This window comes from Corvus kubaryi, unplaced genomic scaffold (assembly GCF_017639235.1).
Source record: "Corvus kubaryi isolate FWS band 111438036 unplaced genomic scaffold, C.kubaryi_AGA036_p1.0 133, whole genome shotgun sequence".
NCBI lineage: Eukaryota > Metazoa > Chordata > Aves > Passeriformes > Corvidae > Corvus > Corvus kubaryi.
In genome coordinates, this window is record NW_024580667.1 from 7,241,932 (window position 1) to 7,256,401 (window position 14,470).

The window sequence follows — 14,470 nt, forward strand, 5'->3', positions numbered from 1 at the left end:
AGGTACAGGTATTCTTCCTCTGCTTGGTCAGAGTAAAATGCAGCTGAGTTTCGACTAAATCAGGAAGTTTAGTGGATGTATATTACTGTTATTCATTGCATGAAGGATTTAAGGCTGGCATCTCCCTTACTTTGTGCTGTTAACAATGGAACTAAAAACATTCAGTTTAGACCTGCAAACTGAATTAAAATCCACATCCGGTAACTATGTTATTTCTTCTATGTCAAAAAGCTTTGACCTAGTAGATGCAGTTATCTTACATAATTGCAACTTAAGCACCACTAAAAGCATTCAGAAGGATGGTTTAGGAACGTTCCTGTGGACTGAGGCAGTTCTGCTTAAAGACTGTGGCTTGAAAGAGAGTGTTTGAAGGGCTTTGAAGCTGTTGAAAGCGTTGTCATTCTTCCTGTCTGTTCTGTTCCTGTTCAGTACCTGAATAAGGAGTTTTATTTGTTTTGAGTTGTCAGTTTGACCCTCTCTTGAAACACAACACTGAATTAAGCAGAGTAAAAGAAGGGGGGAAATTTTTTTCCTTGCAATTGGTTTCATTCTGTTTTACTTGGGTTTGCATTCAATATTTGAATTTCAATTTCATTATACATTACAATTATTTTCACTCTTCAAGTTTAACATTACAGATTCTTTTTAAGATGCAAAATTACCAATATACACTTGATTTCATCCAGCATATTTCAAAGTTCAAGTTGAAAATCACACCTATTATTCTGTGGTTTAGTTTTCTCCTATTATTTTTCTGTGTTGTTCCCTTTTTTGTTAAAGAGCAGAAAGTGCTAATGAGAAATCACCTTAAAAACTTAATACTTGAGTGGTATAATGACTTCAATTCCAATTGTCCTTTTGGTTTTTTGGTTTATCATATCACAGATGTGAACCATTATAACCTTTAAATAAGTTGAAATATGAAGTCCTTAATTTTTTTATGATGTGTTTCAGTAGGATAGAATTTATTGCTCAGATATTTGAAAAAAAAAAGAATTTTAATTCCAGTTCTGCATTTATAAATGAATTTTCCTGAGGAAAAAAAAAATAATAAAAAGACCCCATCAAAAGGAAAAGGAACAAACTGTCCCCTTTGAGTCACAGAATCTGTCAGTGCAGTTCTGGATAAATTTTTTCAGAATGAGATCTGTTGCTACGTATTGTGTAGTTAATGTTGATTTATATTTTTTTATTAATTTTAGTCGCTCGTTTATACACTTCTCTTAAATGAACTGTGTCATATCTGTGCAAGCATAAACAGAGAGAAATAAGCGATAGGTATGTTCTAAGTGTCAGAAGTGAAACACTGTGCAAACACTTTCTAAAGGTAATTTTTATAAATAATTTGATAACTCAAATATTCTAATGGTTAGTCAAAGTGGAACAGATTATTACCACCCTTAGAAGATGATAATAGATAGTGGTAGGTCTTGAAGTTTTTAGAGAAGACATTATATTAGACTGTTGCCCTTCTGCTAGTATCTCACAACCTTTTTCTAATATTTTAAGTTTCTTGATGCAAAAGAACTACAAGGAAAAAAAAACCAAAAATAATCAAACAAAACCACACAAAAAGCAGCCCAATGGACAAAAAAAACAACCCCATATGGCAAATCCAGATCAGTAAACCCGTAAACTTTAGAACATTAGAAACACCCTGTTCTGAAATAGCTCTCACTAGAGGAAAATTAAATAAATACTTATTAATTAATGAACATATGATTGTGTACTCAGGCCAAAGTACGTGAGGGGCAAAGAGATGCCAGGCAGTCTTCTTAGACACCCTAAGTCTACTGATGGATGTTCCAGTTCAGAAAATTGTTCTTCAATTTACCTGAGTGCTGGTGAGGAGAGAAATTTTCTTGAGATAAGACAACTTCTGATTAACCTTCATGAATGCCAAATTAAGAAACTCTTGTTTTCCTGTTGTCTAAGAATCTCTGAAGTCACAGAGGAAATATAAGGCCTTGGCTTTATGGACAAATTGTTGAACCCTGACCTGCTATCCGGGTTTTCAGATTTCAAACAGACTTTGCTGTAATGGCATGAATGCCAATGGAAAACCATTAGCCTCCCAGAAGTAATAGCAAGAAAAAACCAAACCAAAACAAAAAAGTTACTGTGCATGGGGTTACACTGTTTTGGTGTTTTGGTTTGTTTTTGTTGAAGACAAGCTACCTCACAGGAAGAGGGCAGGAAACTGATTTTCTCTACTCTGTAAGAAAACTGGGGAAAATGCAAAAAAAAATCCCCATCTAGATCCTTTAGAAATTAATATTTGGTGGTTCAATGCTAGAAATTGTAGAACACACTCCACCGAGCTTTTATTTCAGCCTTCCTGGTTTACGTATTGCTGTTTCAACAATTGATTCAGGTAGAGATTCTGAAGTCTAGGTGCTTAGTCTCTTTTCTAATAGTACAGAATCTCCGTGAAGCAATGCCATGTGTTCTGTTTTCTCTGTTTTAATATTTTTCTTCTTTGGTTGGCCTTTTTAAAAAATGAGAAAAAAAAAACAAAATACAATTTAGTGTGGCCTCATCCACAACAATATTGTCCATGAAGAACTGCTTTTGCATGATTAACTGAAGGGCAAAAAGAGCCCAACAGTTCATAGCCACCTCTTCGTACATAGCAAAAACCAAGACGAAAAGATCAGCTTTGAACTTCTGAATGATTTCCTGTTCCACACTTATCTGTCCAGTGTTATCTGTCTGTGGCACCTGTCATCATTCTTGCTGCAGAGACAGAAACTGTGCTTCAGTGTTGGGTACTTCCCCATTTCAAGCAATGAATAATTTACAGATTATTTAGAACCTATAGCTAATAGATCAGGAAAAGACACTAAGAAGATATGTCTGTTTAGTCCAAAAAAGGAAAAAAAAATCCAAAAATCTCCAAATAATAGAACATAATACTTTCAAGTTATGAACTGGAAAGGTAACCAATTAGTCAAGGCTGAATTTCTGGTTGTATAAGTTTCCATATTGGCCACAGGGCCTATGGGAAGCATTTGGTGATAACAGTAAGTGAGAAGATTGTTGGTCAGACAATTTCACAGCTACAAAGTGACCTGGACACAGTGGAGGAAACTTGTTTCTAAATACATGGTCATGCTGTGATATATTGAATAGTCCAACCAACTTTTTTCAATCTATCTTCTGGTCTAGAGAGATCTGACCACACTACTAGATTTTTGGAAAATTACTCCTGCTTCAGCGACCTTTAGCGAGGGGTTTTATTACACTGTGAACTTTGCTAGTGTTACTAGGTCCATCTGGTCTTCTAAGGATGGAATTTGAATATGCTGAGAATGCTGGATGTTAAGCAGGTATTATAATAGAAATCCTGTGGAAAAAAATGAACTCATATTTTCTTTTAGTTTTGATTTTCATATTTTCAGTAGAGATAATATAAAGAAATAGGCTTATTTCTGTGTTACCCTTTCTACAATATAAATTCTGAAATACTGAAATAAACATTTATCATTGTTCATTTATTCAGTAATTTTAGCTTTTTTTTCTTTCAGTAACTCCTGGTGAAACTGTTGCTGTGGATACACAAACCAGGGTAACCAAGGAAACCACCACCTTCAAACCAGAAATGCCATCTTCTGTGCTTTTGGAGGTTCCAGCCTTGGCTGACTTCAATAAGGCATGGGCAGAACTCACTGACTGGCTTTCTCGACTGGATCGAGAGATAAAATCTCAGAGAGTGAAAGTAGATGATCTTGATGACATCAACGACATGATCATCAAACAAAAGGTATGAGAAACACTGATTTTTCAAGTTGAAAGCCTCATGATCTTTATTCTGTATTAAATCCTTTCAACAAAGAACAAAGGAGAGATGATAGGTTGCAATATTACAGTACATGCAGTTGTCACTTCAGCTACTTTATCCCATAAACACAAGTATTGGATGAAATGTTTAGATAACTAATTGAGGAGAAAAGAAAAGGTATTTACTATTTTGTCTGGTATTTGAAGCAGATTTCTCTATCTTTCTATTGCTTGTGCTGTAAGAGTATGCAAGCCAATGGTTGAAATATAAACCTTATGAGATTGAAGGACTTGCATAGTAAGTTCCAGGTTGCCCGGAAAAAGAGGACCCTGATTCATACTTTTTCTTATGTTACTTCTCTAATAACTTTTTGAGAGCCTTACATGCTGCTGCTTTCAGTTTATCAAAGGCTCCTCAGTTGTCTTAAAGAAAAGAACAGCTCATTAATGCAACTGTTTTGTCAGCAAAACTGCATCACTGCATCACTTACCTTTGAAAACACAGAAAAATATGGAAATACATGTTTTAGGAGAAGAAAGGGCTAAATTTTAGCTACTCAGTAGCAATAAAAGTAATTTTGTTTTATACAGCTCTGAAGTAATTACCTGCCTTCTAAATTAAGCATTGTTCAATATAAAAGATTTGCCCTGCCTGTGCAAAACTTTTCAGTGCTAAATTTCCATTCAGTTCAGTTCTAAACTGAGTTTAGGACTCCCTATTATATGATTCTCTTGTTTTTTGTCGTCATCTTCCTCCTCATAAAAGAAAGAATCTAATTTATTTTAAGGAAGATATTGACATTCTTTTTCTTTGCTTAAGCTAGAAATAGAGGGAGAAAAAATGTATACATGTTATCGAGACTCTACTGAGACATTTTATAAGAAAATATGCTGATGTCTCATGCGATTCATTCTGCTTCTTTTCTTATATTTCCTTTTTTCCCCCCAGTGTTTTAAACTTTCCATTTTTGAGAAATTTGGCTTGCTTTACCATCTAGATGAAGAAAATATTAGTTTCATCTTGATTAATGATGATAATGTTTACTAAGTAGAATTATATACTGCTTCATTAATTAAAGAATCCTTAAAACAGAATAGATATAATAAGTGATAATTCCAGTGCCATCTACACAGAGCATTAGGTTAAAATAGTTGTTACATCATTTGAAAAGGTTGAGGGCCAAAGAAGACTTGTTTACACATTATCTTTTGATGTTTTTCAGAATAATTTTGGTTTTAAAATTTTATATTGTCAAATACTTGGTTCAGCATTATTCAGTTTTCTTACTTATACTTCGCTTTAGCATATTATTCTGGCAGGCAAAATCCATAGTGTGCTTCCTGCTGCAGATGTCTTTTACTTAAATATGAGACCAAATTATTAACTCTTCAGAATTTCAGTTAATGTTAAACATGTTTTAAAATGAACTGCTTTGTATTTGCATTTCATCTTAGTTCAAGGCTAAAATATTTTAGCACTGCTGCAGTCTGTTCCTGGCTGGGGAGCCCTGTCTCTGTTTTTTGATACCATGCTGTGCTGGTAACAAACCAGCAGGAAAACTCTTTTTTGTCATGCTTACCTCTCTAATTGGCTGTGCAACAGAATGTGACATTTAATATATTCTCTGATGAACTGGAAGAACCAATGTCTATATATAGACTGCAGTTCTGTTAACTGTCTCCCTCTTCTCTAATGATCATCTTACTATCACTTAATACATGGAAATGAATGTCATTCTTGTAAATCTATGACTGGATTATTAGGTGGGATGAGCATAAAGAATTTTCAAAACTGACAAAGCATTTTTTAGGTTTCTCATATAAAACCAACCCTACCCTGATTTCTAATGTGTGGAGTGTCTGCAGCAGTCTGTGAGCTGATGAAGTTGGACGTGTGGGTACTTGACTAATCTGAAAAGTCACGCCAGATATGATCTAAGTTGGAAATCCAAAAGTAGTGCTTACCTCCCCTGATCTGTATATCCTGTAGAAGATTATAGGGATTTTTTTCCTGTGGTTGTGATTTAAAAGTCATTGAAAGTCACCATTCTGCATTGTGGTTTACTTGGAGAGTTTATTGCATATTTAGAGGAATCTCAGTAAGATTTAATGGAAGTTCCATCTTTGTAGAGTGACCTGTTTTTTTAAATCAGTTTTTCGACTTCAGGTGTAAAATACCATCTAAACACAGCCAACTACTTGCCTTATAAAAATTCATCATTACAGAGATACATGTTTCAAGAAAGCTGTTTTATTATAATACATCTCTATCTCCTCACCCAGAATTTAGAACACTTCAAACAGCTCATCCTGTTGTTGTGTTACCAAACTCTTACTGTTCTGGGATTTTGTTTCCATTTCATATTTCATCCAAAGCAGAGAGACACTTTTCTAATAAGAAACTGCAATGTCAAAGCAAACATTTTAGAAGCAAAGAAATCCCACATCCTAACAATGTATGTTAGAGGTCGTTTTCCAAATCACCCAGGTGAAAATAAGTGACCTTAGGTTGTCCTTTCTCTCATAGCAGCATGTAATGTTGAAGCTCCATCTCTGAGGGCATTTTGGTTAAGTTCACTTCAATCTGATTGTATCACAGGATTACAGCCACTAACTTTGCCATATTTTTCCTCCATAAAAGTTTAAGACATCGTTAGCCCTCACTTGAACTTTGCTTGGAGCTGATCGCAGTGAATTGGCACTCTTGCGTGAACAGCACTACACTGGTTAATTATGGGACAATAAAACTCAAAAAAGACAACTATTTAGAAAAAAAGGCTTGTTTTAGTGGCAGCTTCCCCTTAATGAAAGAAACAATACAAATTAAATTCTCCTGAGTGGTGCACAGAATATATAGTAAAAGCAGTATACTAAAAGAGCAGCATAGTGACTAGTGATTTCAAATATCTATAGTTAATCTTTCAGTCAAATGAGTGATATACTTCAATCAAATGTATTACATATTTTTAGTCATTTATGATTGTGTGTATCTTGTTAAACTCTGTAAAATTAAACTAGAAGATACTAGAAAGTGTGTATAAAGATATTTAATACTAGCATTAGTATCATCTGTGTTTGCATTAAAGGAAAATTACTACATTTTTCTCATCTGCTTGAAGACTGATGTTTTGTAGGATTTGATCCTTAAACAAAGAAATGTAAAGCAGGCTGACAAGAGACTCATGTTGCTTCTTTAGACAAGAAATAAAGCAAATAAATTTCATGGGAAAGACTGTGGATATATAATATGCCACGATGTAAGGAGGTGAGGAACGTGACAGAATATGGTTTACCCAGTTACTTCATTTTACTGTCCTTACTTTGAAACAATCAACATGCTTTATATTTGAAGGTCAGGTGGGGGTTCTTCATAAAAGAGAAAATTGTGAGGAACAGGATGACAAACTCCATTTTGTTACATTTTAGAAAAATGGAAACCTTACTTAAGATGCCAACAAGCCTTTACTCAGAAACTCTGCTTTGGGAAAGGTTTTCAGCAGGAATAGATTTCTGCTGGAAGTAGTGAATCATGGAGCCTGTGCAAAGCTTGAAGTTAATTAACAATGCTGTTCAAAGATATCAGGTACTACAATCTCCTTAAATTTTGAATTCTGTCCATGGATTTTGCCAAGGTATGCTGTCCATCCAAACTTTTTTTAATACATGTAGTTGAAAGCATGGCTTTTTATTGCACTGGATGTACATAGATTTTTATGTAGTAAAAAGTATTATAATAAGTAAGATTAGTAAAGAATGGGACTAAAATTTTCAATGCCTGATTTTATTTATTGATTCTAAGAGTTGAATAGGTTGAATCTTCAGTTTTAGGTGCAGGGGAGGGGACTAATCTGATAAAAAAGTATTTATGTAGAGTGAGGCTAACCTAGTTACTGAGACTTTTAAGTAAAGAAGTGGAAAAGATACTTTCAGGTAATGATTTGTATCATCCAAAAGTAGTCATCCAGAAAGATGTAGAGAACTTATTTCTGTCTAATTAATCTGTCACTATTAAAAAAAAAAAGTAGGTTTGATTATCTGTCAGTTAGAGAAATGAACAAAACTAGAATGAGGAAATCTTTTCACTTTTAATTGTAAATTTCAATAGTTGTGCACCTTTTCCAGATGTTGGATGGTAAAATATCAGTTAAGGAAAAATTATTTGTTTATAAACTGTGCCAAAAAAAGAGTGGGCTTAACTTACATTCCTCTTGTCAGAGCATTTTATCTATCCTTTCCCATGGTTACATACCATGCCTTTTAGTATACAACTTAAATGTGTATTTTCATATGCAGCCTTACAATTAATATTGAGATAGATCAGAAAAATGAGACATTTTTTGTCCAAACTGTTTTCCAACGTACATTTTTGTGGAAATAAAAATATAGTGTTCCAAATTTATATCCTGTTATTACAGAAGCAACTGTAAGTTCCAAATCAAAATTTGCAGTTCTCCATTACTGAGTATGAATCAGTGTACTCAAAATATGCCTCTGTTGAATGAAAAGTTGTGGTTACAGACAGAGACTTTTGCATCTGTCCATGTAGCTTATGCGAGAAGTGTAAGCTATAGGCAAGGTGGAGTCTTCACCCTTTTGGATATTGTACTTGAAGGTACAGTATCCAAAAAGAGTTTTGCAGAAGTTTCATTTTAGTGAAAAATGCATGAAAAGACCCATGTAGCACATCTTCAGGTAATGTACTGTTGAAGAACATAAGATTTTACATTTGGAGCTGAACATTTCCAGTTCATGTGATGTGCTTAAAGAGAAAAGTTTGCTAGTCCAAAATCCAAGTGTGGTGCCAGTAAGTTGGGAATTTACATTCACACTTTCTGAATCAAACTTGAAGAGCACATTTGCCCCATCCCTCGCTCTGTGCTTTCATAATGCTTTGAGGGTTGTTTTTCAAAGCTTCTAGGATCTTCTTTTTCCGTATGAATACACAACTGCAGACATTTCCTGGGTCACTGGTGGACCAGGATAAACTGTCCTGATAAAGCAGGGCTGAAGCCGAAACTGATTCTGCAGCATGTTGGATGATTCACTGGCATTTTTGTGCATCCACTCTGATACCATAACCCCACACATGATTTTATGGTTTAAATGGTGTGCAAAACCTCCCTTACCTCTGTGAAATTCACCATACAATATAACTGCTCAGAAGACACTATCATTATTTTATGCGTATTTCAGAGTGGTGGTGTTGTATTTAATATGGGATCTCTAGTGGAATTCTTATTTTATACTGTCGTGCTGTTAGACTTCTAAAATTAATTCTAATTTATGAAAGTACTGAAAATGTGGTTTCAGTTTTTAAAGTGAATAAAAAACCCCATAAATGAACAGATTTCTAAATATAATAATTTACTGTATTTTTAAAACTACGAGATTTGTAGTCCTGAAAGGCTTTTGCTTTTTTGCAGAATAGAGAAAAATGAAAAAATGTCTGTCAGCCTTCAAGCTTGTTTCTAAAGGTTAGAAAATGCAGTAGGATGCTCTAGAGGGCCTGGAAATCAGAGTCTTTAAAGGGAAAGGGAAGAAAAAAGGGTCTATTAGTCTGAAAATTGGACCTCAAGGGATATAGAATATGTGTCAGGAGACTCTTTTTTTAATACTTTGTTGAACAAAAAGACAGCTGATATTTTAAACTAGCTTGGCCACCTCATTACAGTGTGTTAGAGAGTATATTTGTTTTCTGCAATAATAAAAAAAAAAGTCTAAACACTGGTTTTTTTGAAGTATTATTAACAGCTATTTCTTTATTTCACTCTAATGTTAATTACTAGGACATGCATAAAAGTTGTACCTCTCAGGATCTGATTCTAAACTCATTAAAGTAAAATAGATACTTTCATCATTTTTCAGTCAGTTTTCAGTCAAACAAAAACCAATACAACAGTTGTGCCTAAAGATAACATTCCTCTCTTTGCTTTTATTGGCCTATTGTGAAATAATTCGAGGGGTTTTTTTCCAGTTCTCTACAAAGATAAATTATCATGATTAATACAACTGGCATCCTCTTTAGCAGGGAAAGGATAAGAGTGTAGCAACTCATTTTTGTTTGCATTGATACACTGAGTATTAGAAGCACAAACTTTTCACTAGGGCTGCATTTTTTCAGTAGCGATTTTTTTTTTTTTTTAACTTTTTAAAATTTCTGAGTCTGCTCTATCTTATAAGTACAAATTACCATCAACACTGGACCTTACCTGACCTACTTTTTTTAATCCAAATCAATCTTTCATTTTGTGTTTTCATTCCACCAGTATGTGCAGCTCAGGGACCTTGCTGCACTCTACAAACACACCATGGGCATGGAAAGACTTTTACAGCTGTGCGCTGTCCACAGAGACATGGGAAAATCCTGCTGTGCTGGAAAGTGTAAAAACTCCCTTAACCCTCATGAGTTCTGTGTGTGCCCAGCCAGTATAATAATGCCTAACTAGATTCTGGGCTGAATTTAATATGGCCCTCACCAACATCACATGGAAGTGATCATTCCTCTTTAATCAACCTGTGGGACAGCATCTGGAGTTATGTGTCTGGTTTGGGCTGCCCAATGTGTAGGAAAGACATGCAGGGAGTCCAGTGAAGAGCCAGCAATGTGGTCGGGGCAGGAGAGCACTTGATGGATGAGGAGGGGCTGAACTGGGCATGCTCAGCCTGGAGAGAGCTCAGAAGGCACTTGATTGCTCTCTAGAGCCACGAGATGGGAGAGACTGTACAGAAGATAGAGCCAGACTCTTCTGAAAGGTCCACAGCAGAAGGATGAGAGACAACAGACACATGCTGCAGCAAAAGGAATTATGATGACATATCAGGAGAAAAAATGTGCATGATGAACATAATGAAACACTGGAACAGGCTGTCCAGAGATGTCAAGGATTGTCCATCCTTGGAGATATTCATCACAAAACTGCATAGGGCCTTGTGTGACCTGATGTGACTCTGAATTTGGCCACATTTGAGCAGTAGCTGACAAGATGATCTGCAAAGGTCCCTTCCAAGACAAATAATTTTGTCACTTTATATAAATGCTATTCTCAAATATAGATTCTGTGTTCAACCTTGTCAATGAAACATGCTTTAAATGAAGGAAATAATGGCTTTATTCCCTGCTTTGTACCCCTCCCACTTCACCTCTGATTTGCTTTAAAGAGTGAAGAAATCCTGTTAAAATTTTGACTTTTTTTTAGTTCTAAATAGTTGTGAGGATCTGTTAAGACAGTTACACAAGTTTTAGGGGGCTTTATTTTTGTACCATTATTGATATATGTTATTAGAAGTAGTAACAGGAAATATAAGAGTGGCTTTGGTTTTATTCAGAAATTGTGGGAAATATAAAAGCAGCTTTTTTCTAAATAATGATGCAATGTATAAAATTCTAACCTAGTTGTAATCATAAAATGCAAATTAAAACTAGGGGGAACAATTGTATATTTGCTCATTTAATGGGTGAGAAGATGGAGCTCTTCTTCAAGAAATAAGTTTTCTTCTGTAAGAAAATAAAAACATCAGATCCCAGCAGACCTTCCTAATGAAGCTGATCTTGAAACACAGTTCTTTTATGTGGAAAATTACCCCAGAATTTAAACTAAAAAAATCTGTGATCTTGAAATGTGCCCTATTGTTTTCTCAATGTGCCAAGGGTACTCTGATGCTTCTATAAACACATCTTAATAATGATATAGATTCAGAGGTTTGCTAGCAGATGGACAATTCCCTCTTGAGGCAGAACAGCCAGCAGTGTCATTATCATCCTTTTTCATGAAGGGATTGTTTAAAAAAATGTCACAAGCTTTTTTAAACTGTAGTATAAGCTTTATAATAAGTAGTTTCTAGTAACTTAGCTCTACTGCAGTAAGCAGAATTCTTGGAATTCTGTTTTCTCTTTTCCCAGTAGAATACTATAATAATTTTTTTGCATTTAGAGAAGCTTTCATGGTGAGTTCTTTGTTGATTTACGTGTAGATATTGTTTTATAACACTCACGTTAAGTAATGAAAACCATTCAAATAAGTACTTTATTCAAATGTAAGGAGACAAACATCTTAACTCACTCCAGTACAACATTTAAATTTTGTGCAATGTAGAGCTGCTTACAACTGAAAGAGAAAATTTATAAAAACATTGTAAGAAAGGCTTAAAGCCATATTTTCATTCAGGAGCACCGGGTTCTTGAAAAATTTTCTATATTCCCTAACCATTACACATGTTTTTATTTTTCATGCGACCCAGCACTAGGCATGTGCTGTCACTAGATTTAAGATATATAAACAGTAAGTTCCTTTGGTTCTGGGAAGGCAGAGAAGTAGTGGGAGATAGAACTGTGTCTTGCAAAGTTGGCACTATGCGGGGGATTCAGGACAGAGGAACACTGTGCTTGGAATTTGTTTCTCTTGCCCCACCTTCTTTACCTTTGTGGAACATGATCTGTTTTCTGCTGCCTGGAGTCCCCTTTGGCTCATCTCTTCTTCAACATTCTCCTTTTGTGTCTACTAAATTGAATTTTGTATGCAGAAGATAAGGACAAAATGTCTGATTTTGCCCAGTCCCTCTAACAGGTGATATCATTTCTTAATGTTGAAGGAAACCTTAGATTCTAGCACTTCAAGACTCTCTTTTTCTTTCACTAGTTGGGGATGGTGGTGGGATAGGGTTGTGTGTTTATATTTTCTTTTGTTTGATATAGAACAAAAAAAAGCAGAATTTGTTTTGTTCGATATCCTTCATTACTGCAAAAATAAAATTTAAAAAAATCATATTAGCAGACAGCAAATTTACAATGTAAATTGAATTTGAATTTTTCGTGCCACTACTGCAATGAAATCCTAGAAAATGCGCATGGAACTTAAAATATGAAAGTACTTATACTAAAAGCAATAAGACTATGTTTTCTTCAAGAAACAGACATTAAAGTATTGTTCTGAATTGAAACAGAGAATTCAGCTCTTCATGTAATCAACTGCTGAAGGAGTACTTAATTAAAAAGCCCTGGTTTTGTAGTAACTGCAGGCCATTTCACATTACTCCAGGCTCTCATCTGTCTCTGTTGCTAGCTGATACAATAAGCAAGGTAACAAATCAATCTCAGACCTGTATTCAGCTGCTTTTGTGGACCATTGCTCTTATTGAGCTAAAAGATCAATTTAACTTATCACCATGGCACTCCTAATGGTCAGGGGCTTTCTGCCTGTAGGAAAGATTTTCTCCAGCCAAATATGAGATTCATACATGAGAGTTAGTCACTTCAGCTAGTTCCCAACTTCCTTTTTCATGCTTCTGGATTTATCAGATTCTCCAGATGAATTGTTAAATATGGAATGCACACTGGGGTTCATGCAGTGAGGTGAGGGGAATTGTTTCCTGGAATGGCTTCATTCTCTCAGTACACAAGCTCAGGTGTAGATACCTACCTCCATTTGTTCTTAATCATCTCCACCCCTGTGGAGGAGCAGTTTTCTGCTGGAGAACATGACAGAGCCAGAATGTTCCACTGGGAATGAAGCAACTCTGTGATTGTCCCCAGCTGGATTCTTGGCACAACCCTGCAAAACAAGCCTTTTTCCTATTATGTGAAACAGCCAGTCCCTACCACTCATTAGCACAAATAAGTGGATATCCAGACCAAAGGCAGTGATTTTACTCCATTGGGACACTGAAAAACTCCCTGATTTCTCTCTCTTCCTCCATTTATTTTGTCACCCCTTAATGCCATAGTTCCAAGTTTTAGTTTAATTTGGTTTTAGTATTAAAAAAACCCAACCCAACCCCCCAAAATGAAACTACAGAAAAATAATATTCTAATATTATCAGTGGTAAAGTGAAAAGCTGTATCTTGATGCTAAAAGTGGTTCCTTTTTGATGTTTTAACAGAACAGCTTGACACTTTGCTTCTTTGGGAAAAAAAAAAATTAGGATCAGCAGTTTTTTTCTAATTAGAGTAGAAGCTGGTTTTAATATTTTGGAAAAAATGGTTCTGAGGTAACATAAAGACCCTGTTTTATTTTACCTTCTTGTTCAGAGAAATATCTGTTACGTTTTTGACCAAAAAGCAACGAAGTTAAAATGAAGAAATAATAAACAGAATGTGAATTTAAGCCTTTTCCACTTTGTGGGAAGAATGATGTTTCTCGGGCTATCATGAGTTACCAGTGATGTCTCACTGCATATGTCATGGAATCCTTTATTCAAACAGACAATTTTGAAGGTGGCATGATGTGGGATGACTTCTCAGGGTAAATGTCCAACCTTTTGACATATATTTAACCATTTTCCTTTCTAGTATCTAATCAGTGTGTCTTAAATTCTACTGTGCCTTGGGATCAGCAAAGATAACATTTTAAAATGTTACTATAAATCCTTCTACTCCTTCATATGTGGCCCATATGGCATAATATTTCTGAAGAAAACTGGTATGTGCGGCACATTCCTATAATGTCAATAATGTCATTCAGATGTGGGATTCAGCTCTGACAAAGTGGTTGTGTTTTGCAAAGAAATGATGGTGCATCAGAACACATAAAAATTATTAACTTGTTTGCTGGTAGTGTGATTTCGAGTGGGGCTCCCCCCCCTACCTGGACCTGTCATTGAGGCATGTGATAAAGAACAACACGGATGCTAGGGAACAACATGATATCTCTGGTTACTAGATGACAACTGTGAAAGCTTGGCATCAAAGTGCTGT

General features: G+C 35.3%; 1 protein-coding gene across 11 annotated transcripts in view; it reads left to right on the top strand.

The window, feature by feature from the left end:
* DMD (dystrophin) overlaps window positions 1–14,470 on the top strand; it is a 1,181,561-nt gene that overhangs the window by 853,089 nt on the left and 314,002 nt on the right. For all 11 annotated transcript variants that reach the window (XM_042035506.1, XM_042035543.1, XM_042035536.1 and 8 more), the window contains one exon: window positions 3,528–3,763. In XM_042035506.1, coding sequence (XP_041891440.1) covers window positions 3,528–3,763 — 236 coding nt within the window. The remainder of the gene's footprint in view (window positions 1–3,527; window positions 3,764–14,470) is intronic.